General features: G+C 32.4%; 1 protein-coding gene and 1 long non-coding RNA gene across 2 annotated transcripts; both read left to right on the forward strand.

Moving 5' to 3' along the window:
• The first annotated feature begins 948 nt into the window (after nucleotides 1–948).
• On the forward strand, nucleotides 949–25,904 carry LOC127851664 (E3 ubiquitin-protein ligase XIAP-like). Its single transcript, XM_052385487.1, has 11 exons — nucleotides 949–1,031; nucleotides 3,580–3,794; nucleotides 4,196–4,294; nucleotides 4,641–4,762; nucleotides 13,898–13,946; nucleotides 14,671–14,714; nucleotides 14,969–15,106; nucleotides 20,080–20,255; nucleotides 20,524–20,620; nucleotides 23,235–23,332; nucleotides 23,512–25,904. The coding sequence occupies exons 2-11, from the start codon at nucleotides 3,586–3,588 to the stop codon at nucleotides 23,797–23,799; spliced, it is 1,320 nt and encodes a 439-aa protein (XP_052241447.1). The 5' UTR covers nucleotides 949–1,031; nucleotides 3,580–3,585; the 3' UTR covers nucleotides 23,800–25,904.
• Nucleotides 10,021–11,833, forward strand: LOC127851669 (uncharacterized). The gene is made up of 3 exons (XR_008035879.1): nucleotides 10,021–10,549; nucleotides 10,924–11,095; nucleotides 11,667–11,833. It is a non-coding gene; the product is annotated as an uncharacterized LOC127851669 (long non-coding RNA).
• Nucleotides 25,905–27,086: the final 1,182 nt, after the last annotated feature.

Raw genomic sequence — 27,086 nt, forward strand, 5'->3', positions numbered from 1 at the left:
GGGTTATAAAATGATTGTCTAGCTGTTTTATTGCCAAAATTTGAAAGTGACCGTGGTCCTTGAAGTAGGGAGATGGGTGCCACACTCTACACGCCGTCTTTTTATGGTTGACATGTGTTCAAAGATAATTTTAATATTGATCAATATATAGCAAAGTCAAAGCTGTGAGGGGCAATATTGCGCAGACGGACAGACGAACAGATGGGCTGTGCGACTGCTATATGTGACCTTCATTGAGAGGGGTAATAACAATAATCAAACCTCGATTAACAAGAAAACAAATAATTTACACGTGTAAACTGAACTTTTATAACTAATTGTGCAGTCAAAGAAGTGTAACTGTGTCAATAATTTATTCAAATGTAATAACTGTTGTCTTACTTGTTACATCAGTACAATTAGTGACTGGAGTTGTAACAAAATTTGTGTAAGATTTGACCTGTTGCCCTAGTTTGTGAACACAAGTTATTAGAATACGGCCTACCTATTAGTAAGTTAACCATTACGACCAATTTAAATAAATATTATGTAATTAGTATGGCCTTTAGAGAAATAACACGTTTTTCTAAGCTTTGATCTCGTTGCCTATTTTTTTACGAATGTGACCCAGATGTTGCCTCTAGGATGATAACAAGGTTTGTTTGAAGATTTGATGAAATTACCTTGTTTTTACACAAATGTGACACGTATTCAAACGAACCTTTAATATTTTCCAAATAAACATTCTGCATATGTGTAATCAACATTGAGATACATGTGGCCTCTATATACAGTGGTAACAGTGTTGTTGTTTTTTAATTTGACTAGTTGGGCAATTGAATTGCAATCGGCTTCCTCACATTTGCCAACATGTGTCGCTTCTCACAGAAACTTCGTTAGGTACTTACGCATGTATTTATATCGTGTCAGGAATGCAGTTAAATGTAGTGTACGTATACCACCCGTGTCAAATCGCGGACATGCGCATTTCAGGTATTGTTAGTCATATGGTTATGGACGACGATGGACATTCCTTTTAGTGTTACAATAGGGTAATTAATACTTATTATATGTTATCGAGGTTATTAAAACATAAAGGCATTGAATAAACGTTTAGGATTACTTGAGGCAAATATAGATTTTTTGTACGTGTCCTTAATATACTTTTAATGCAATTACATTTTATCTTCTTTCGATTTCTATGAAGAGTTTATATTTATTTAGAATGCAAACAGTGAACATTTTATTATAGAAGAACCACTTTGGCGCTAGAACCATATATGCAAATTTAACTTAAAGTATCATTGAATTGAAAGTAGTAAAGTGTAAAAAGAATGAACTTAAACCTTTTTAAGCCAATTTCAAAATCGAAAGTGGGATTTTCCATTCAAGTGTTCATATCAAGTTCTACACTGTAGGCCTATTTGTTATTTAAGTGATTCTTTTATATGCCTGGCCCCGTGTTGACAAAGCTATCAGACATTGTTTTCAAATTGCCATTCACATACATTTTATTTTTTGCGATGTTGAAAGATGGTATTCACACAGAAAATCGAGGTCAATTGCCACTGATTGTTTGTTATTGTTACCAAAAGGATTTTCGACGCATGCGCACAGACTGTTTGGAAAACGATCTGGTAGAACAGTCAATAGCATGGTTGACGTGCCTCTGGGTGTTATTATTTAAAGAAAATTAAGCTTGTTTTTGTCTCGCCAGACTAAATCCTTGAAGAGCGCGAACGCAGACACTAAGATGTTGGCATACACCATCTATCAAATCGATATTATATACTTTGGTAATTGATTAAGCCCTTTAATAGACGTAAGATAACACAAATTCAGGCGTTGAATCTGTCATTAAATGCTTCATATTTAACGAAATTTTCTAAACAAGATTATGCAGTTAATATTACTCATAAATTTATATTTGCATAAATTTAATATAATATATTCAAGTCTTCTCTGCATTATTTTGTGCAAGTTGCAGTGCTTTATAATTGTCAGGTTTTTAAATCGTCAAAAGATGCATAAAATGAATATTTTAGAGCATGGTTAAAGTTTTACTGTAAACTTTAACTTAATATTACAACATGCTCGATATTGGATATTTTTCCTGTACAATGTTAAATAATGTGGTTATATGCGTACCGAATAATAAATATAAGAGGGCATTATGAGCTTATAAAAAACATGACTACACATTTGATTCGTCGGGTACTTGACTATTATTGTTACAATGCACAATTGTTTGTTCTATATAAAGATGCCAACGAAGCAATTGTCCTTTAGGGAGAAACAAAATGAAAAGTACTAGACAAATCAAACAATTACACAGCAAATAAATACGTGAATAAAGGAATACATATATGGTTGCCGCATAGGATCGGTCAAAGCATTTGGGATTTATACTAGTTTTATGAAGCTCAAAACGACACACTTAGCCCAGAGCTATTTTCTAAAAGGGAAAACACAGTGGACGATGAAAACAACATAACATGAACAAAACGAATGGTTTTATTTGCAGCCATCGCGCATTTGAATCGTTCGATGCGACATCGCATGGGTGTCTTAAAAGTACAAGTAGGTTAAAACCTCACGCATAACCAAATATTATTCATACAACATTTACGTTTTAATAAAAGTTTACATCATAGTATAGCAAATCGATTTCACTAGCAATAAAATAGAGAATCTGCATGTATGTGCGATTAAGTAATAACTCGTTTTCAACAAGGCCAAACTAACCATAGCTTTGAGAGGCACGATGGAATGTAACTAAAAAGTATAAACTACATCTTGTATTCGATCAATTATATTTTAAGACATACAGTAACACAGTCACATTTTAACAACATCGTCATGAATCAGAAGAATCGGTAATAATGTGGTATAATCTTACATCAGCGATAATACACTTGTCTCTTAACCACCGGTAAGTTCAGAGTCATTATTTACATTTAGACGAAAAGAGTGAAGGAAGACCAATTTAAAAGTTTGTTAGATTGGCAACTCTGGTTAATCTATTTACTTTCATGTTCATGTCAATTTTGAGTTCAAAGATATGCAGCTAGTTTCTGCGTGTACGATAAGTGTAATATTCAACCGTTAGGAAATAGTTAGGCAACTTATTATTGACTAGTTCTTGCAAAATGCCTCATTTAGATAAGAATAATTAATTAATATTTGCCCAGCAATCGTAAAACATATCTGAATGGTTTTCCGTTTTTAAGAATTTCAACCTTCTCTGGAAATCTACAATGTGATCGTTATACTTTTGTTCCATACATAAGCTTTTCAATAAAAGTATATGAACCTTAATTCATATTTTGTATCTCGTCGATAATATTTCGACTAACCTACTTGATATACAAATGTGTGTCTAAAATATTCATAATGTAAACAAGAAACGTATACATGAATTAAATTTAGGAATCGATGATTTATATGTTGGTATAAACGGAGTCGAGAAAGGGCGAATTCATACAATCAAACTAACTCATATTTGTTAAATTAGTATATACACTGTATGTATATTATTGGATTCTGTCATTTTTTAACACTTTATTTCACATACATAATGACAATGTTATATTTTTGCAGCAAAACATGGGGGTTCATATCCAAACATATCGCTGTAGAATTGGATCATTCTGTATCAAGAATAGTTCCAGAAGTTCTTACGGCTGGACAGGGTGCAAACATGACGAGGGAAATAGTAGCAATTGTAAACCACTACTGATGTTACCGTTTTTATTGGTGACCTTTCAAATTGCAATGTTTAAATTGTCGAGTGGTCTTACAAACACTTTGCCAAAGTAAGTAACGCAAACTTCATTTCAATGTACTGGTAGTGTTTGTAATATTCGGTTTTAATTCGAGCAAAGATATATTCGCATTAAAATGTGTAAAAGTATCCATAATACATACATTAAAAAGAACGTATCTAGTTAGCATGTTCCCTTATTTGTATTTATGTCAGTTCAAACATGAATATATATGTTTAGCCCGTTCGTATAGTTATCACACAGCTTGAGATGCATTTTATGTTTACATTCATGCGTACTAAGCTTTGACTTTAATTCGCAACTGTATTGTTGTGGATCACCATAATGTATTTCTTTGGTATATCAGAAACTGAATTTTGCGTTTAAGGTAAAGTTAATAATAATTATTCCATCATACTATATATATTGCATGATATTTAATTGTTTTTAAGAGATGTTGCAGATGAACATATCAAAGAGTTGTTTTCAAACATGCAGACCACACAACGCTTATTAGTTCAAGTTTATGTGACACAAAATGTTGTAAAAAGGTAAGCTTGTTTTATTGTATTCTTTCATGTGGTTTAAATGGAAATGTCCTTGATTACAGTTTTGTAATTCAACGTTCTGAACAATGAACAATACCATTTCAAAGTATAAATAATGTAAATATATACCAGCAAAATCCTGTATTATCTTTTCAAAATAATAATACAATCGAATAAAAGGATAATATACAAAATTAATTTGTTGAAGTTGGTAAAAAATCGATTCTCGAATTAACTAATTGTGACAATATTTCTTTTACTAATTGCTGTGCCTACGAGCTTGTTAAAGTTTCAGTTTCCATCACGTCGTAATAGATGGGTTAAATTCTAAAATATTTTTATATTTAAGCTTAAATGAGACGGCATTTGCGTCGGAATCTTCAAACGTGTTACTGCTTAGAGTCATACGAAAACACTTAGCGATTTCTGGCGTTGAACCAAATCCAGGGCCTAGAAGTTCAAGTTCCGAAGGTAATATCAGTGCTTTATATATGAACTATTGGAATCGGACTTTAATAGACATACAAGTATGTGTGTGTCTAACATCCAAACGGAACAATAGTATTTATCTGATTGATTAAATATAATGAATTTCTCGTTATTTTGTCCATAGTCATCATGCACAATTATAAATGAAAATAATTTACAATCTTTGCCATTGTAATATTGCTATTTTATTTCGGTGTGGGGCACCATACTTATTTACTCCCGTTTCCTTTGTCGACTTTGTAACAAACCACATAATATATTCATGACATTTGTTGGTTAAATTCAGGAGTGATCAGAGATATTACTATTTCCAAGAATTCTTATTATATCATCACAAGTGGGTACAAAATCGAGAGGCACCTACAATTGTGTTTTGACAACAAAATTTGATTACAGTATACACTGTTTAAGCAGTGATTTTGACGTAAATACTTACCTCATGAAGTTACAAAATAACGTCTTTTACAAAGTCATGGTCCAGCGACATAAATTTGCGATCTGCCTCATTAACCTTCTGAAGATATTTGAATGATGCTGAATTGATTTCGGCGTTGGAAAACAGTAAGACATGAAAAGTATTTTTTTAGCTTTGGGAATAGACAAAAAAGTAAAAGGAGAAAGGTCAGGCAAATATATGGGGTGAGAGAGGAAACCATTGTTTCCTTTGTTAAAAATCGCTCGTCTGTGTTTTTGTAACATTTTCTCAGTTTACGAGTATCGTAAAGCTTTGCATTTACGATTTGCTTTAACGTACATAAACCTTATCTAAAAGAATATGGCATACAAAATCATTTTGTAACTTATAATCCGTTTTGCAGTACTAGGTATCTTTCTAGACTGTGTTGGCTTATTGTTGTGTGAAGTTTTTCGTAATCTCCGTAATCCTCCGTAAGATAGACCTCTTGTCTAATACATATATCCCGGAAAAAACTACTTTTTGAAAAAAAAACACTAATCCGCTGGTACAAATAAAGCTGATCCATTTACAATCCTTTCAAAATCACACAGAGTATCAACCGTTATGATTTAAAGTAAGCTATCATTGGTTGATATAATGGACCAGCGTTGTTTGTACCGGGGTGATTAGTGGGTTTTTCTAAACTCGTCCTTTTCCAGGATAAGTCTATTGTCGCCATCCTGACTTGTATAACTACTTTATTACCCAATGGGTAATCAGTCTATTGTTATAAGTCTGTATACGATGCGCATTTAACAAGCGCCAAACTTTTAACATAAACTTTGATATAAAGAGCACTGTCAACGTTCATTTGACCTATTATCCAAATGATTTACTTGTCCAAGATTATTTAATCATGTTATGGTCCACTTTTGAAAATAAATTTACGGTGTGTACAACACCAACAAAACAGAAACTGAAGCTGGATGCATTACGTTTCGCCATGTAAACACTAAATATTTGTTCAGTTTGAGGAAGCGAATCAATCATAGACGAAGGGATATTTATGACAGACAAACTATAATTGCAATTGTAGTACTGGCTAAAATTACCTATGATGAAAATTGATGTATAAAAAATTTAATCAAAATTATGTCTGGGTTGATCATTTGTATAATTAATCCATGGGTCTAGAATCAAAGGGTGTATCTATTTGTAAATGCGATAATATTTGTTTCTGTTTTGGTAAATAAACAATTTGTGCATAAGGTAATATAGAATTTTATTATTATTATTATTAAATATTCTAAAAAAAATAAAAAATCTAAAATTATCATGATTATGTATTTAAAGTAGAATGTTTAAATTGTACACATTACTTTTAATGATTGTCCACATTTGCTTCATTCAAAATAAAATGTATTAATTAGGGTTTTAGTATTAAGTTTAAACCTATAAAGCTTTAGTTCGATATCATTTAGAGAACTTGCTACGTATATGTATTTGAAATGCTCTTCTGTCCGTTACCTGAGCCTAAAACCAGTCCTTGGATGTCTCTGAAAGATTTCTAAAGAAAGCTCCCACAGTGGGGATTGAACCCTGACTTCCCGGTAATTAGGTAGACATCCATGTCCATTACGCATCAGAAACCTTTGCATATTTAAGTATTCCAGCATTGTACAATATAATGTTTCTAGGAAATTGTGGAAAATGATTCATGTGCAGTACTTAATTAGTCTAAATGCGCACAATTCTAATTGTGTATACCCCTAGCTGCATTAGTGATAACTACCTGTCCTTGATTATTAGTTGCAAGTTCACTTTTTTACTGGATTATGAAAGACTGATAAGCATCAACATGACAACTCATCTCCCAAAAGACACCGTGTGTGGCTCATTCTCAGGACAAACCCAATCAGTGAGAAAACTACAGGGTAAAAAGACCACTGGATTGTGACAATTCTAGCTGACCAAGCAAATGTTATCATTTAATATAAAGAAGACTTTTAGTTTAATAAACATTTTATATCAATTATGACACACATTTGGCCTACTTCTCTAAAATAGAAACCAGTATGCATATATTACTGTTTTTGATAACTACACATACGAATTTTCTGATTTTTTTACTTTCTTTTGCAAAGAGTGTTTTAATGCATTTGACAATTTATTTAAAACGCACTAAATGTGTTCAAGATACTTATTTTCTAGTAAAGTGTATTTGTGAAAATGAAAAATACATGTGGTGGCGACCCATGGTGGTATAATTATATAGTCAAATGCACGAGTCATATAACAATTTAAGCCTATAATTTACACAAACAATGTGGAATTTGATGTTTATTGTTTTTAGACCTTTAATAGCAAACATGCAACATAGTTACCTTATTGTAATAAAGTAAATTAAGTGACAATGAGATGTGGTTCGATGCGCATGCAATATATTCATGTTTCATGCAGAGGATAAGTAACAAAAATGTAGTTAGTAATTGTTTTAGTAAATAAGTAAAGAAATTTAATGGAAAGAATCCTCAATTATTATCCGTTTCTATTACATATGCAAAAGGGTTTACTGGCATATTGCGTATGGTGTCAATCTACCTATACAAAGGTCCCGGTTTGAGACCCACTGGCACTGAGTGAGAGTTCTCAAAATCATCTTTAAAGAATATGTTTAAGTTAAGATAGGGCCCAGAAAGCCTTTTTGATTTGGGGGCTAATAAGTCTTGAGCCAAATCGACATTATCCTTCTTCCTTCTATTCTCTGAACAAGGTTTTGTTCTACCGAGGAAACAGGCTTGAGTGTTTTATTAAGCTTCAGACTGTAAGTGCAATCTGCCTCAAATAAATTGGTTAAAATGAATAATTATTTGTAAAAATTAACATTCTGCACAAATTCAATTAATTATTTTAACTTTTATACAAGAATCTTTCCAATGGTCAGTGAACTATGTCAAAAGCACCATAACTATGAAATACTATTGTTTTAAATAATGATATGTTTCACAGAAATGATGCTGATAATCATTCTACACAATGATGAACGATGCAATATTTCTCAATTCCACTTTCACCAACAATTCCACCACCAGTTCCATTGCTTCGAACACAGTTGAAAATAACACTTTTCTACTGTAGAACCGTGTTGCATATAATAAATGTCAACTTTTGTTTCGAGCTTCCTTGTGATTTAAACATTTTCTCTGACATTTGCACATTTTCGACCATATTGAATATAGTTGAAAAGGGCGACCATTAGACCGGAGGCAGATTTAAGCAATACATCGTTTGCTGATCAAGATTGTTTCGCGCATTTTCTTTCCTTTCCATCGAACAATAGATGGGGAATCATTCAAGCTCAGAGCTTTCCGATTTTCCAATAATGCTTCACTATGAATTGTATTAACTGCTCCTATTGACATGCCATGCAAACTACCTATTTGCCTATATCCAGGCCTTCTTCTGACCATTTTGTGAAAAATAATCTGAATTAGATTTGGCAATTCACGCTGAAAATGGACAAAATTGTAAAAAGAAATCGTATCGCTTAATCATTATAATAAAGATGAAATTTAGATAAATGATTGCCAATATCAGAAACAATTAATTTTATTTCACTCCAAATTTTAATAAACACATAACCATGGTTTGCGATCCCAGTTTGTAGTCATATTGCACCACAGTTTCGTATGCTTGTGTTATGTTTATAACAAAATATGTCTAGAACTTATTTAAATGCATTTAACACAATACCACTAATGACGATCTTTAATGCTCTTTACACTAACGAACATGGTGTAACGTCAATGCAATTCCGCGTAATTTTATTATTATTAATTATAACCGTCACGGCGCGGAAATTTGTCAGCTTGCACATACATATTTACCTCTTTATATTTAAATCCTTTCTTTATCTCATGCGTCTAAATGTACACATATTTGATCATTACCCTTTGCAAGTAATAATGGGGTGCAATATTTAATTTATACATGCCATGATTGTTTAGATCAAAATCGAGACACCCTGAAGATTGGACATGTCTCGTGGCATTACGAAACAAAAACACAATATGTTACTTTATTCCGTAACGCAAGATAAACACTTAAAGTTTTAAAATCAATTATTGCCAATAATGTCCAAATGCTTATAAAACTTTCATAAACATAAGCGTAAGCCATTTATCAGGAGTAACCACGCAGTTTAACCTGCACTGACGTCATACAGTGAGTTGTACGATATGTTTATTTACCGTCAAATCGAGGCGGCGTATTCCAACTGAATATGAATAAATATATTACACATGGAGCGCTGTTGTCATTCAATACAAGATTGATTGCAACCTGTTTAATGGTTTTAAAAATCGGGTAAACAAATGCTATTATTTGTCAACACAAGGATATCAGTAAAACTGATGGATGCTCCCAGATGATGCTTTGTCGATATATGGGTAAATTGAACGGAAAAAAGTGTGACCTTGATAAAATCTTTTATTAGCCTCGGTGACCTTGACCTTAACCCAAGTGACCTCAAACCTCATCAAAAGGTAGAGGTCCATGCGAGGTACCCACTTGCCAAATATATTAGAGATTGGTCAAATATTGAAGGCGCTATGAGAAACTGTAACCAAAGTGTGACTTTAAGAAAATCTTTTATTAGCCTCCGTGACCTTGACCTTGACCCCAGTGACCTCAAACCTAATCAAAAGGTAGAGGTCAATGCAAGGTACCTACATGCCAATTATGGAAGAGATTGGTAAAATATTTAAGGCGCTGTGAGACACTGTAACAAAAGTGTGACAGAAAATCTTTTATTAGCCTCCGTGACCTTGACCCCCTTGATGTCAAACCTTATCACAAGGTATAGGTCCATGCAAGGTATCTACATGCCAAATATAAAAGTGATCAACAAAATATTGAAGGCGCTATGAGAAACTGTACAAAAATGTAACGGAAAATCTATTATTAGCCTCGGTGACCTTGAATTCGACCCCAGTGACGTCAAACTTCATCAAAAGGTAGAGGTCTATGCAAGGTACATTCATGCCAAATATGTAAGAGATCGGTAAAATATTGAAGGCGCTATGAGAAACAAAAGTGTGACGGACAATCTATTATTATAATCCTCGGTGACCTTGAAAATCACTGTCCAGAATGTCGTTTAGGACCAGTGCCACTTAGACAATTTAATCTTGTTGGTGAGCAGAAAAAGAGATTGTGTGGAGAGATTGTGTGGATTTTTGTTTTTGCGATGCCAGAATGTTAACAATTGCCATGTGAACCGTTTATCGTACGGCAAAACCCATCACGTAAAGAAGAGTCTTCAAGAGAGGAATGCATTGTTTTGATAAAAACACAAAGCTCGGAAAAGGCAGGTACATGGATTATGCAATATTTTTTTCAAGTTTAACACAGTTTTGTTATTCATAATGGGAGTAATGAAGATCTTTAAGGAAGAGTGCACACTGTCAGTAATTTTTACTCTTTCATCAGGCTTATATTTGCATCTATTTGTTTAAAACAAAAGATGCCATGTAAGGAAAAAGTTATAAATGCATGGAAATCAATCACATCATGTTTGAATTGTATGACCAAGTCATGTTGTTCTACTCATAAAAACAACGAAATTATATTATGTTTAAAATACTATTCTAAAATGATATGCCAAGGAGCGCTACTTATGTGACCTCATAAGTTATGTATTGCGGTTATCCAAATTAAAATGTATGCATTTTTATCATCTTTTCAGCAATGGTCGACAACATTGGTGGTCAAGGAAGAGTAACTACTTTTTTTCAACACTGAATGTTCCAATGATAAGTAACTCAAACTTTAAGAAAATGTAAAAACTCGCGAGTAGGACCATTCAACAAGTGTCAACTATCTCCTCAGCAGACGCTTCTAGACAGGGTTATCAGATGGTAATCAAGTAAGTTTTTCACTTATTTATGTGATTTATAATGTATAACCCATGTTTTAAGTAAGACATAAAATGAAACGTTAATATACAGTTTATTATCCGGTAGGGATAATACATGTTTTAGGCATTATCATTTGTAGAATGCATACATGTGGTGTTTACGCTTACTTTTTAATCCAGTTTGAAAGTGTGCATCATATAAAATACTGGTAATGTCATGAATGTCTGAATAAATAAAAGCGATGACACTTACATATCGTTATGGATTATGTTACACGTCCCATAAAACCCTAACATCAGTTGATACTCATATACAAGTGCTTGTGTATTTGCTGTCAGTATATAATTGTTATGTTTACTAATATGAATGAAATATTGTCAATTTAAAATCTTTGAAAAGCATAAAACATCAGAAAAAGGCAAATCGTTTTCTTTCTGTTAATACAAAAATGGTTTTAATGATGGACAAAAAAAATATTTTGACTGAACTTATTGAAAGACTTATGAACCTTCCTAAATAAAATTCGTAATAAAACATCAACTTCAAGTCAACAATGGTGTTATCATTTCAGTGATAAAGCTGTACATGAGGAAAATGACACCCGACAGATTATGGACTCAACCATTCAACATTCAACCACGAAATTACTAGGAAATTGCAGGCACTTAGTGTTTTTGTTTACAATCATGTGTCCAAGGCCGCAACAACATAAAATATTATAACTGGCTCTGGACTAAACCTCATACATCTTTGAATGATCTTCATGGTGAGGATGGTCTCATGAACATTCTTTAATGAAGTACTCAGACGGTCAGCTCCGTGTCACCCATACCAAGCGGGTTTTGAAGACACCTATCCCAACCTGGCGGAGTTCTTCAAAACCGACACTGACAATTATGTATTTTTGTTAACAAAAATTAAAATGTTGTCATTATTCATTGATAAACCTTGTTTTCCCTTTAAACGTAAATGATTGAATGATTTAATGTTCATCGTTACACATGTACTTAATTATGCATTGTATAATTTCCCTCTCACATGTTCAATTCTTTTACATATAGAATAATGCATTTCAAAGTAGGTTATCATATCTTACTGCACTGAGTAGGTTCAAATGATATGAGATATATGAATGTATGTTGTTTAGGAGTTTTTTTTATAAACTTTCCTCATTAATTAACTGTTTATGAACATGTGAAATAATCTATATGCCCTCATAAATATAAATTCAGTATAGCGTTTCTAGCAAATGGGGGTACCCTTGATTGTAAAGCAGGAACTTAACATTTTCACTAGTGACCCCTTTTTTGTTCTATTTTCCATTCAAACATACATCGTAGATAATATCTTTGTTCAAAGTTGTGATTTCCAACCGCATTTTATTACAATTTATTTAAAAAAAAAGGCTTGTTACTAGAGACTGTAATTTTTCTGGTTTTCTGAGGGATAATATCATTTGTTTGTTTATATTCTCTGTATTTCTTTTCCCGCACGTTATACACTATCATATTCGAATATATGATGCATTTATTTATTAATAAATACTTAAAAAGCGTTGTTTATTTAATATTGTGATTAATGAGAGTTAAACTTGTACATACATGGTTCAGAAAAAAAGAAAAATATTTGGGACTGACAACTTAAAATGTCGAAAAATTTTATTGTGCGGTGATCTGTATTTTAACTTTAATTATAAATGCAAATTACGAACACACTAAGAAATATGCGTAGAAATAAGAGTCAATCAAAATGTCGTATCAGAGTGCTAATACCTTAAGAAGGAACATATTAATTAGTCCAATACCGCTGGTGGCAAATTAGTTTCATCGAAACTTTCCAAGGTGGATGAAATATATAGCATGCAAATAGATCGATTTAATATGGATCCGTTTAACCTTTCAAATGCCAATGTCAGTATACTGCCACTGCGTGCGATATATACAATACTTTTAAACTTCAGATTATATAGCATTTTATTATATATTTAATGTCAGTTTTATTTGTGTATTAAAAATTAGAAAATTTCATGTCAAGTAAACATCTATATCAATATATCAATTATTTTAGAACTCAAGTACATGTCCATAACCTCTCTTTCCCAAAAACTTATAAGTTTGAACTTAAAAATCAATTGGAATATTCAGTTGAATGCACATATCAAAGAAGTCACATGTCGACGTCAATACTGCACCGTGACCTTCTCGGCCAAATCGTTAGCGGCATCGTTCACAGTATTGACGTCGTTGTCGTGAACTTTAACGATACAAGCATCAGCACAGCAATATAAGTAGTACATGCTGAAACTATGCAAAATGCAGTTGGTCTGATAATCGCGATGTCATCATATCAACATACTCAAATTCATGCAGTCTATAACACGAATCGTCGACGATATTGGACTACGATTTCGTTATTGTAGGTGTCATAACACCTTGTTTGACACGTTTGGTGTGTTTCCTCTTGACATGTAAAAGTCAACTATATCTGTTTTAAAGGTTTAACGATGCGTTCATTAGTTGTTTTACATTCAAAAATTCTAATATCATACAATGTTATAAATTTAGGTGGACGGCGGTGTTTCTTTTATCAAACTTTTTATCGCATGATCAACGTTAAGGTCGGCTTAAGCATTTAAATGAGGCACATTTCTCTCTCTCTATATATATTTACAATGCAATATTTTTCTACAATATAAACTATACGTTTGTTATCTAGTGCTAGCTGAATGTTTTGCTGAAAAGGGAGCGACTAATTAAATTCTCAATGTTTGGTATTTCCTTTTATAGTATGTATAAATTGTAGAAAACGAGCAGCAAACAAACAACGCGACGGATTCAACACAGCCAAACAGGTTTTAAGTATTATTGTTTTGTTTCCACCTACGGGTTACACATATTTTGATTACTATTGTATTAAATGCATAATGTAATTAAGGTACGGTTTTAAGTAGTGTTCCGATGCATAACATATTTAAATAGACGTATACAAATAAGTAAGACTCATCGTCGCTGTTCTTCGAAAACCGCGTAAGTACATTTTTCAATAGGCAAAAAAAAAAAACATTTTTAAAATATAATAATTTAGATAGTCTAAAACAGGAACCAAATAGTAAAGAGAAAACTGCGTTAGTCAATTTTTAGAATTAAAATGACAACTACAGGCTTTAATATTTTCATATATAAAAAGTATGCCCATTTTGACTAGGACTATCTAAATTAATATATCGTAAAACTTCAAAAAAAATTTTTTTTTAAATTCTTGAAAAGTTGGAAAAATTGACGCAGTTTTTGCAGAAACAATTAGTGCACCAATGAGTGTTCAGGATTTTCTCACTTGCTCATAACTATGCCTTCCAATTGGATATGAAATCCAGTATTTTCGCAGAAAATGACCCGTGAACCCGCCGTTCTTATAAAAACAAATAACAATTTGCGCCAAATTTGACTTACGCGGTTTTCAAAGAACAGCGACGTCATATTGATTTATTGCAAACAATTTGCAACGTTCATCTACGTAAGGAACATGCATGTTTGCATCGTTGGCTATTGAAAGCAGTTACGATCGTGTTATTTCAGTGGCGATGACTACAATGTTGACGCACATGCAGACCAATCACGCGGTATTTCACTTTATATCATTTAAATTGTGCTTTCCACTTTAAGATTATAAGACGTCGAAGAAGAAATACACTAATTTTATTTTGTGCTTTCCGGTGGTTTATAGAGAAATATCAGTGAATTAAAACTGATAATTTCACTGTTTCAAACAGTTAAAATTAACAGTGAACATTAAGAAAAGTAATTTTAAAATGTTTATTTAAATTCACACATATTTTACCGACACAGTGCAGTAGTAATTATGTCTGTATCGTAGGTAACACCGTCATACATTGTTCTGCAAGGTACGAGGACTACCGAACATTACGATCGCGTGTAAACACCTTTCGGAATTGGCCATCCAACCTACATCAGATGCCAGAAGAAATGGCAGAGGCAGGGTGGTGTTACAAGGGTATAAAAAAAATACGTTTTTAAGTTTTCGAGGCGGTAAAGCAATTTGATCTAGTTTTATAATATGTATATCATTAAATATTGAATTCAGTAGCCGTGGTTATATTTAAACAATACATGCGAGGAACGTGTCATGTATCTCCTTGTTGAATGTTTGCGTTCAACATTTTATTATATTTACTCTTGCGCACAATGACTGTACCTGAATGTAACGATGTTCACTCTTACATGCTTGTAATTATATAAAACCGTAGTTTGCCATCAAATAAGACCGCACGTTAGTATATCTCTATTTCTTATAACCCAGATCATAAATAACATTTTATTTTATTTATATCTCTTGTATATTGTAAACACTGTGGTTTTTTCGATAAGCATCCTATGTCAGTCAGGCAGAGGGATTAATAAATAGAGGATATTTGTTCATGTCAGTGTAAGATAGTTTGTTATTTCACGAGTGATCATAGAAAATATTATTGTTCTATGATCACGAGTGAAATAACAAACGATCTTACTCTGCCATGAACAAATTTTCTGTTTCTGTTATGCCCCTTTTTCAAGAAAATAATTAACATCTGTTTCCCTTTTGCTGAAAATTTACGCTTCCTCGGAGTTTCTCCCGTGGCGTGCCTCAATACATTGATATGACGTCATTTTGTTGACAAAATGACGTCATTTTGTTGACGAAATTACGTCATTATTCCAGGAAAATTATTCAGTTAAACTCTTTTAGAATGTAAATAAACGGTAAAAAAGCATAAAACTAAAAGAAAACGTGTTGGATTCGATAGAATATAGATTTTGTGTTACTCGTGATCATAGAAAAAATATAAACAAGGATATAAACAAAGGAAATACATCCTGATATGATAATCTAAAAATAGAAAAAGGAATTCCGACAATTTGTTCTTTTTATCGGTGAAAAGAACAATTGTGTTATTTTCACTGCTGTTATTTCACTGCAGAAATGTCATATTTTATCATTAGGTATAAAATAAATAATAATGACGCATAAATTGTTATGAGCCTTACACTTTATACAATTCCAATTGATTTTAATAAGAAAACACATTCGACGAAAGAGAAAAATCAAAAGCCTTAAGGAGTTCTAATGTTATTTTGCGCGTCCGTGGGCTTTTGTTCTACTTAGTAAGAGAAAATAGTTGATCATTTTGACGTCCTTTTTCGGAAAGTTATTTGAACTGCAAAACATATTGGGAAATATTTATAAAACGTATAATATGACAATAATATCAGTTCTTGCAAAAATAGCTAAAAAAATTATGTTTATGTGGCTCTTTGAATGCAAAGCGTACATACGTAGTGTTGTTCGTTTAACTATTAAACCTTAAATTGTAACAGGTTAAATCACTAGTTTAACTGAACAAAATCAGGAATTTTAACACGTTATCTAATTGTATTAACACTGACCTGACTTTTGACGCAAGGTGTGAAAGGGATCGTGGAATTGCAAGTTTACATTTAATTTATCAAAGTGCTTTAAACATAAAAATCATATCCAATTTTGCTGACAAATAATAACATACAGACAGCTATTCACCACAGTTTAAGCCTAAACGTATGATCCCATCCGATGAAAGTGGTAGGCCGATGCCTTATATGATCTCTACCTCCCCGCCATAGAATTACAAATTTAGAAAACGGATGTTACGCCATATTTTCAATATATAAATTTGAAAACAATAATTTATAGGTCAGCAATACACATATCTCATTATTTTACTGACATGTTTATATTTTATCTTCAGTTTCAATTCATAGCGTCCTTCATGTATGCTCGAAGTTTTAAACTTCTTTAAATCACATTTAAATGTACTGTGAAGCTGTTCGTTTTTCTAAGACATAAGATATCTATATCATTTTGAACAATGTTATTGATGTATCCATACGAATTTAATTGTAACCTTATTCACATGTATTGCGTACTTTTACAATAGCGTAATACAATATGTATGCGCCCAAAGGTTGGTATTTCAGTAATCTTAGGTTGAACATACATCATCGTGTCAGATTATACAAATAATAACCTGTTACAATCCTGTGATATTTATTGATCGCGTATCTTTAAAAAAAAGGATTTTTGTGTTGAAAATTTAAAAAAGATCTAGAAAATGGCATAGAGCGATTTTGCGTTACAGGTAAATCACATATTTTTATTTCTAAACAGGGCATAGCATTATTCTTCATAAGTATATATATTACTATCCATAAAAAAGCCATATAATTAACTTGGCAAAATGTTACCCTACCTTAAAAGTAAAAAATACAATAGATCAAAATCTAAATGGGCAATCAAACAGCTTGAAATCATCAGTCTCATTATTAACTGTCATATTTTAATGGATTTTCAAAAAATATGACAGGATGTAAACCATCATTTGACGACGTGATGCGCGTAACCCCCGTCTCCATAACTACAAGGTAAATATATCACTTGGTCAAAGCCAAATCTTGGCCGTAAAACTAGTTAAACATTCCTGTGTTAGTCATAACTTTGCCACATTGATGGATTTTTAAATAACATAAGACACATCTTAATAGTTATAAGACAATATGTCGCGCGCGATACCCGTTTATCAGACTCATAAATCAGCTCAAAACCTAGAGGTCAAAGGTTTAATATTGCCATAAACATATTTTCAGGATTGTATCTTTAGAATGCACCATGCAATTGTATAATAACTTACAACAAATAAACAACACATATGACAGGCTTGTCGCATGTATAAACCGTCTTCCTAACTCAAGGGGTAAACGTCACACTTTAAAAGAAGTCACCTTTGGTCATGAAACAAATTGTGTTTGACATTATTGTAGTAGACAAAAAATGAATGTAAGTGAATCCGTGCCATTCTGGACATTGGTATTGTTATAATTGTAATTGTAACTGAAAGGAATTAAATAGAGCTATTGCTTTAGTTTATACAAAATATTGATTTGTTGATAATACCGCTCTTATATATGAACATATATCAATTTGTAAAATAAACTGTAAAATTAAAGAACATGGGCTTGAAATGAAATAGAGAGGCTACTTAGAAGAAATTAATTTACATTTTGCATTTGACATATATTATTGGCATGTGCATGTACCTGTTGCTAAGTATAATAACATACTAAGACCACATCGTCTTATATAATTATGTTATGTAAATATTGTAAAATCATTTGCGTCATTCAAAAGTAAAAAAGAACATTAATAACAACACGACGAGACTTACATTTGCGTGTTAGTTAAAATTATCACTTTGAGCTTTAAAGTAGCCATCGCTTATTTCTTAACACTTGGCCTGCTACGCTTTTGCCAAGTAATTTCGAAATTCTATCTACATTTATGGCTATCAATGTGGTGTTATTTGATATTTGGCATAAGCATGAAATGTTTCGTTTGTCTGCAACAATCTAGAAAAAAGGTTACATAAGTGCCATATCGTTTCAAATTCGTCGTTGCATGGAGAAGTAAAACGAATACAATTAAAACAATTATATTACTGTTTTAAACATAGGACCTTAATCATTACCTTTATTTTAAATTGAAACCTAAATTAATTCGTAATAGAATTTAGTGAAACACAGTCGGAAATAGGTATGACTGTTTGGCAATTTGTTTCAAAGTCCTCAAATGCACGAGAAGCTTAACAATAATGGTATACTAGTAATAAGGTGCTTTAGTTTGATAGTTGATCTTAAAGTATGACATTGTCATAAAAGGCAGACAACAGGGACTAAATTTGAACACTCATGTCTGACGGCTAACATTATGTCAGTTTATTTTAATATCCTTCATTGAATGAAAAACGCAGATCTTGGAAATGCCATTAAAAAAATAAAATGCTCTTTCCGACATTTAACATTTTATTATAACAGTTAACTTGAAGATACCAATGTAAAAATTTTCGTCTATTACACTTCGTTTTACATAGGTCAATAGTAGTTACAAGTATTTCTCAAATGCATGCGGAAAATAGATTTCGTACATGATAATTTCAACATGAAAGTGCTGTTGTTTGACCTATGACCTTATGGTATTGTATTGGCCTTAAAGGTAGTTATGTGATTTGTGCTCGCAACAAGCCACCTGACAGGGGTAACGTGTGTTTAAAATTATCGGAAATTTCTAAGATACATGAAGAAAATACAGCTTGATCGAGCTGTTAAATTTCGATAAAATCCACTGCACGAAGATGTTTTAGACCAACCCTTAATGGCTATTTATTTACTATTTGAACGTTAAATATTACATTGACCTTGAATCAACTTACCGCCGTTGTGCAACCAATCGGTATACGTAAGCTAAAGTACTTTTAAGATGGTTGATAAAATTTGTCTTGATTCCGCGAAGATAAAACTTAATTATGAAACGTATACTTGTGGTGTGTTCCATGATATGTTCTTATCACGTGTTTGTTAATATATATTCATGTCAAGAGAAGCAACCAACTCTGATTAAAATATGCTATGAATTAAACCAATAGTTTTTCTTTTGTTATATGTTCATTATAGGGAAAAATATTTTAACGCTCGTCGACTTTTCTACACCTGTAAACCTCTATAGTTTAGGAATGCCATTATAACATAAGTAACCCCATCGGCACCAACATTGAAAAATTTTAACAATTTGATAAAACACGTTAATACGCAGCACACGTGTCATGACTATATCATATGTAGTTACCGACTTTTTGAATATTAAGTGCTATAATAATTAACATATGTCTAATCACCTTTGATGTCTGATCTTAACTTTATCTCGCATACTTATTTAATCAAACTGTATAAAAGTATATAACATATGTTATTTTTTATTAGCATTTTTTAGTTTTACGATTTATGGCTTTTTTGCAAGAGTATTCAATATACATTGATGTATGTCGCGTTTGACAACAAATAACACACTATTTTCAAAACAAACCATTTAATTTTAACAACAAGATTTTTGACTCTCTTTTACAGGTGAATCCGATGTTTGTTTTTGCTATTCCTGTGGTAAGAGATTGATGGATTGGCAACCAGAAGACAATCCATGGATCGAACACTGTAAATTCAGTAAACACTGTCCGCATTTACGGGAAATCAAAGGCTATGCATTTATAAACCATGTCCGCCAAAGGACAGATAACCCTGCTGCTGTAAGTTAAATATTTCTCATGAGAACTGCAAACCCATGTACACGTCGGAAAAAACATAATTTATTTTAAAGCCACATACATACTCAAAATAAACGAATATTCGTAAATTACTTCGTAAAATAAAGTTAAATTTGGGACGCTAGATGTAGTGTGGTAACTTAGGTTAAAAGAGATCAAATGCTCGTTTTTATTTTAATGGGTTAACGTTATTTTACGAAATATCATACGAAAAAATCGTTGATTTTGAGTATTTATGTTGCTTGATCAGATTACTGCGACGAACCAGGTTCCGTGTTATGATACGACTGTTGAAGGGCCTACAACACACACACGGTCCGTGGAAGAGAGTCAAAGCATGCAACCAGGTATTTGTTTTGTTGAACAGTTAACTGTTATTTAAATTATAGATCGCATAATTTCTCGATATAAGTAAGAGGTAGTCAACTATTGGAAGATATGTTAAGAGTTTACCTGTCTTATGGAAATTGCTCACTTGAAAATTGATTTTTTTTTAACTCGACTCTGTAACACATACGAAGCATAAGCGGTATTGCGACAAACAGCAAGAAATGCGGAATAATCAAGCATGAAGAGAGGGAATGCAAAGTGAACTCGTTAAAATGAGAATGGTACAAAAATACAGTGATGATGAGTCTACAGTTAATATATATTTAACCTGTGACCCACATGTATAAAAAATCGGAAAAAGCATTGGCAAAGGCGCAAAATATGCCTAAAGTAATACTAGAACAATCGAATATGTATAAACCAATGGAATATTTCAATCAAAGTATTGAAAATCAAATAAAGGCAAAAGAGCTGTCGCGTCACAGTGTCTGATGTACTGAAGTCAAAATAAAAAAGAGCAAACTTTAACATACCTGAATGAGTGATCAAAAATGAGATATCCAGGTAAACTAAAGACAACGCCATTTACAAAAAATATCATATAGCATATTATACGGTTGACATTTGTTAGAATGATTTGAAAATGTGTTTGCTATCATCGATGCAAGTCTTATTGTAAGAGCATCATAACAACACCATCAAGTCGTGAAAGCAGCAAAAAGTATACCTTTTTCAAACTCAAATTATCGCATTTGTTATACGAAATGCATTAGTCATGTAAATAAATAAACTACAGGCACAACAAAGAGCTTCCGAGTTGCTAGATGTACTACAATTACTTTGTTTGGTTGATTTTCTTGCATCTTTTTTTAATAAACTAAATGCAGTGGATAATCCTGTTTAAATATGGCTCGTAGTATAATCCTGTCTTTTAAAAGTAAAGCTTACAAAAATTGTTAACATCATTCGAAAGAAACATAGACCTGAATTGGCAATACATCAAATTGTCAGACTCTCTATCAAAAGAAACCGTGCACTCGTGTATGAAAATGTGTCTACAGGGAAAATGGTTTGTTTCGGTATGGAGAAGGTTTAAACGTGAGTTGTTTTTTTGTTTTCCTGCCGAACCAAATACAATTTCCCATATCCGGCACAAACCGTGTATTCAGTTATGCTAAACTTGCATTTTGAAGGCACGTTAGGTAGAATAATTAATTATTACATGTTGCTTTAATGAGTACTCACCAAAAACATAATATTTAGATTCTTCCCATTATTTATAGCTATTGTTACCTTTAAACTATACTACCCGCCCCCCCCCCCCCCCCATCAAAAAAAAGAGAAAAGAAGCTAGATTTTGTATCCATCTCAATTTAAATTTAGATAGTGCAGTAACGACTTTTAGAACATGCAATACCGTCACACCTACGCCATTCAGTCAGGATGAAAAGCACTCTTTGCGAATTTGAATGCAATACGTATGTATATGTAACGTGGTTATTTTTATTTTGATAAATTCAGTGAGTAAAATTTGAAACAGTATTGTACTGACAAAATGACTAGAAAAAGGTGAGAATATTAGTAGCAAATGTTTAGAATTAACGTCTATTCGGACACTGCAGTGTATTGTATAGCCTACTTAGATTAATTAAATATTACCAAGGCATTTATTTGAAGGCATAACAGGTTAATTTTAATGTGTAAACTGGATATTTGATATAATAATTAATAGAATAAATATATAAAATAATAGCTTTTAATTATTCAATGCATCTTTACTTGTTCAATGCCATGTGGAGATTAGCACTGCACTTTTAACTCTACGTTATCTGCTAAACATCAGACTACATCCACCATGCTTTATGGATAAATCTATTGGGTATGTAGAGGGAGTTAGAATTAGTGCTGCCTAGTTATGTATAAATACACTATCAATCTAATCACCCTTGTCACTTACTGTGGAGTGGAGACTAAAGTTCATCCAGTCACCCCTTTATTAGGTCAATTTTGCAAGTAGAGTCATGATAACGAATGATTCTCACCTACGAGAAATGCAGAGAAATGAAGAGTCAATGGATAATACCCAGAAAACCCTAAACTCTTCCATTGAAATATTGTGGGCCAGATATCAGTAGTGGATGCAATATACCGGTGGAAGTAAGACACATATTATCATTACAGTTCGAGTCCAGACAACGGTCTTTGACGGTGAACAGTGCTATTTATAAATGAAAGCGTATCGTGATACCCTAAGTGTCAGCCATGGAATAATAACACACATTCACACATCTCACCTAGACATTGCAAAGGGTAGCAACGAAAACGCTAAGTGATGTAATAATCAGGAACCAACGTTGATATCGAGACATGTATTTGCGACCTCATTCTGTTCGCCACGTAGCAAAATCAACTAACTGCAGAAACATTTTATTCGACGTTTGCATGGCCGATTAATAGTTGGAATAATTTGGCTTGAAAATAATAATTAACACTTGTTGAGTAAGACATCAATTTAAAAGTGAGCGACATTTAGTATTCTAAACGTGCGTTATTATACCTTGAATGTGAGATTAAAACCGGTTAAGATGCAAGTTTATTCGCATCTAATTTGTTCATTTATTTGGAAACCAGAAAACGAGCCTAACATACAACTGACTCACAACATTCCGCCTTCTTTTGACGCTCAGGAGACCAACCTTATCCAACAGTTAACCAATCATACCGACATCGTAAGAGATTTTTTCTGATTTTACAATTCTCAAATAACTACTAAGCAATAATCAATCGAAATTTCTTCCTACTAAAGATCATGGATAAAATGACTTATATTCCGCAAATTTTTAACTGTACTATGCTTAGAGTACATAATGTGTATACTATGATTTGTAGTTGTTTTGGTTGTGTACAGGTGCGTGCTTTACATGAGGATGAAAATGAAACTGATGTGCTGCTTGACGCAAATGTTCAGGACGTTCTAGAAGATCCTAACCTCCAACAAGATCCTAACTCTCGTGTGAGAGTTTCAAACGGAAACTGGAGCGTTTTTACTTGTCATTTATGCCAAATAAACCTATCGAACGCGCTGTTTCTACCATGTAGACATCTCATGTACTGCATAGACTGCACACGCCACTGTGATTGGTGTCCCAATTGTAATACGCCGATTGTGGAACGGATTGAGACATATATGGCATGAAAAAGTTTGAAAATGATCACTCTCACATAAATTAGGCGTATTAGTACAAACGGTTTAATATGAGTTGATTATTGTAAACAAACTAAATGCGTGTTTGAAATGGCATACACGTGCGATAGGAATCAGGATGGAAAGTACCCTTCCTTTGTTATAAGTTCTATGTATTAGCAAAGCCAGATATTTTTAATAATATTTACTTATTCCCGAGTTAACGATCCGAAAAAGGTGTCCAACAATTGCTTAATTGATTGCCTTTTTGCGAATAAGGTTAACGATTTTGCAGTCACATAAACAACCAAGCTATGTAATTTTAATCTGTTACACCAATTGTTGCTGCTTCTTCCTATATTTGCGCGATGATGATCTGAATTATAAACTTTATGATGCTATATTCTTAAATCTTTTTCTAAAAAGAAGAGATGTAGTTGACACTTGTTTGTAGTTTCATTTCATAATTCCTCAAAAAGTTGGAACTATGTTGCTCTGGTCTCTTCCCTACCATTGAGTAATTAAATGGTAATTAAATTGAATGCGTTTTAATTCCCTTTTATTAATGTTTAATTTGAGTTGCAATGCTATGAGGTTAAATTTTATTTACACTAATATGTATCACGAATATTGCTGGGCCTAATGGAGGTTGAGCGCTCTAAAACCGGTTTAAACCCCCAATATTTTAAATTGACCGTTCCAAGGCGGTGACTCCAGCTTTATTCTTATATGTGTTAATATTGTTTTATATTGTGCTGTTTTGGCAATTGGTCACTTGCCTTTAATAACGCACCAGCTAATTGTATATAATGAGAATGCAATACTGCTCCAGCAGCTGGAGTTTCACTTCTTTATATCCAATTAATAATTGTATTGACGAAATACGGTTAATGTATACTAACAAAATAGTCCTCCGAAAGTGAACCTGTTTTAAGAAAACTTATTGCGATTGCCCATGCCGAATTTACAGTTGGATCAACTTATCTGTTTGTGCCCATTTGATGTATATTTACACATTAAACTATCCATAAATTTCTTCTATCTGTTTAAAAGGGGCCTTTTCACGTTTTGGTAATTTGACAAAATTAAAAATAGGTTGTTTCAGAATCGCTTATTTTCGTTTTAGTTATGATATTTTTGAGGAAATAGCAATACTGAACATTTACCATTCTCTAAAATATCCTTTATATGCATCTTTTAATGATTTGAAAACCGGAAAATTATAAAGCGTTGCAACGTGAAACGATTGAATAATTTGGAAAGTTCTGTTGCTGTCGTTATTTTTTTGGAAACTACGAGGATTACTCATATGAGTAAAGAATACATCCGCTCATAGCATGAGAACAGATGGTCGAGAGGTCTAATCGGGAGACACCTTTTAACTCCAGGACTACAGGGATAAGTTGTTCGAGCCCAGATGAGGGTTCTTTTTTTCCTTTTTTAAAATGTTTTTTTTTTACTGGAGCTTTTTAGGTCCAACGTTTAAATTTATCAATATAAAGCATTTAATGACAAGCTTCAATACCTGCGCAAATATGTGAAAAGGCCCCTTTAACCGTTTGCATTATATTGCATACAAATATTTTATTGCTGATGGTTTTGTTTTGCTGTGTGGATGCAATGTACGAATATTTCATATGCAATCAACATTTTATGTTTGAACCTAAATTGCAGTTTATTACATTGTTAATATTCATTGTTAGACAATGAAATTGGCGATTTATATTACTAAATTCCTCTTTTCTACAAAGTATTTTGTGTTATTTTGCTTTCGCCCAATTAGATTTTGCGGGACGAGTAAATGTATTTATTAAGTTGAGTACTTAATGTATCGACAATATGTACACTTCTCTATACAGTTAATATGCATACACTACTGTTAATTATTTTTTATATTATGTTTTATTCATAATATTTAATATCCTCGCCTACTCGAAAAACTTAAGTGCTGTTATCATTATGTATAAATGTCTATAACAGTTTGTTATCATACTGCATGTTCTCAAGTGTGCCCACATGGATCATTGGCCTTCTGGGTATGCTGTAAGTAAATCTTAAATCCGAAAAACTATAAGATGAATGAACTGTACTTAAATAAAATACATTACCATTCAAGACGGTGCCTCAGCTTTATTTGTCTAAGTGTATGATGTTTTGTATTGCGCTGGTTGGTACTTTTTGGCAGCTTGTCGCTTACCTCAAATAAAGGACCAACAAATTTTATATAAAAATAATGCAATACTGCTCCAGCAGCTGGAGTTTCACTTATTTACATTAGTTTGCTGTTGTATTCGTGAAACAAAAATTAAGTGATCATAAAAAATGGATGGATGAAGTGGACAAAACAACAAAATATTTTTTTGTAATTTGGAAAAAACAACATTCATCTAGTAAAATATACCTTATATTATAAACAACTGAAGCTGCATAATATTACACAATTGTATATACAGAATCAGTTACAAATGAACATATAGTAATTCTGACATATTTGATGAGCTAGAACAATTACAAACTGTTAAACTAAGTAATGATGAATCTCAGTCATTAGAATATGTACTGACAATACAATAAATCTCTGCTACACTAACAATATGCAAAATGATAAAAGCCCAGGCTTTCACTACCGAGTTTTTCATAATTGTCTGGAAGCATCTTATTTTTTTAATTATTGGAAGTGTAAATTATGCCTTTATCTCCGGATCCCTTTCAGCTACTCAAAAACAGGGAATCGTAATATGCATACCAAGACAAAAAACAAACCAAGTAAATTCTAACAAAATCTTAGACCTTTTACACTTTTAAATGTTGTTATAAAGATAGCCTCAGGTACAATTGCAAAAAGATTTAAAACTGTTCTGGATAAACTTATTGCCAAAGACCAAACTGGCTTCATTAAAGGAAGATATATAGCAGAAAGCACAGGACTAATACTGTGTATGAAATTTGTTTAAATACCCAGATTACAAGATACCTGGACTTTAAAAGACACTGGACTTTGAAAAGGCCTTCGATGCACCCTCCTTTAATTTTATTGCAAAAACCTTATTGCATTTAAATGTTGGTACTATGCTCAGAAAATTGTAGTCGTCCATTCTTATATAACACCATGACAACTATTCAGATCAATGGGTTTCTCTTAGATTTAATAAGAATTTAAAGAGTTTGCAAGGTGACCCAATCATGTCATATATATTTATTTTGAATTGCAGACATTTTTGCTATCCAAATAAAAAACACAAAAAAACATAAAAGGAATAACAATAGAAAATGTTGAATTCAAGATAGTTAAATATGCA

This window comes from Dreissena polymorpha, chromosome 11 (genome assembly GCF_020536995.1).
Source record: "Dreissena polymorpha isolate Duluth1 chromosome 11, UMN_Dpol_1.0, whole genome shotgun sequence".
NCBI classification, from domain to species: Eukaryota; Metazoa; Mollusca; class Bivalvia; order Myida; family Dreissenidae; genus Dreissena; species Dreissena polymorpha.

Bases quoted from the DNA above. Each gene is read 5' to 3' on its own strand.
- LOC127851664 (XM_052385487.1), top strand. From the start codon at position 3,586: ATGGGGGTTCATATCCAAACATATCGCTGTAGAATTGGATCATTCTGT. The intron at 4,763-13,897 runs GTAATATCAGTG...TATAAATTGTAG, and splicing joins TAGAAGTTCAAGTTCCGAAG to AAAACGAGCAGCAAACAAAC. The intron at 13,947-14,670 runs GTTTTAAGTATT...GTGTTATTTCAG, and splicing joins GATTCAACACAGCCAAACAG to TGGCGATGACTACAATGTTG.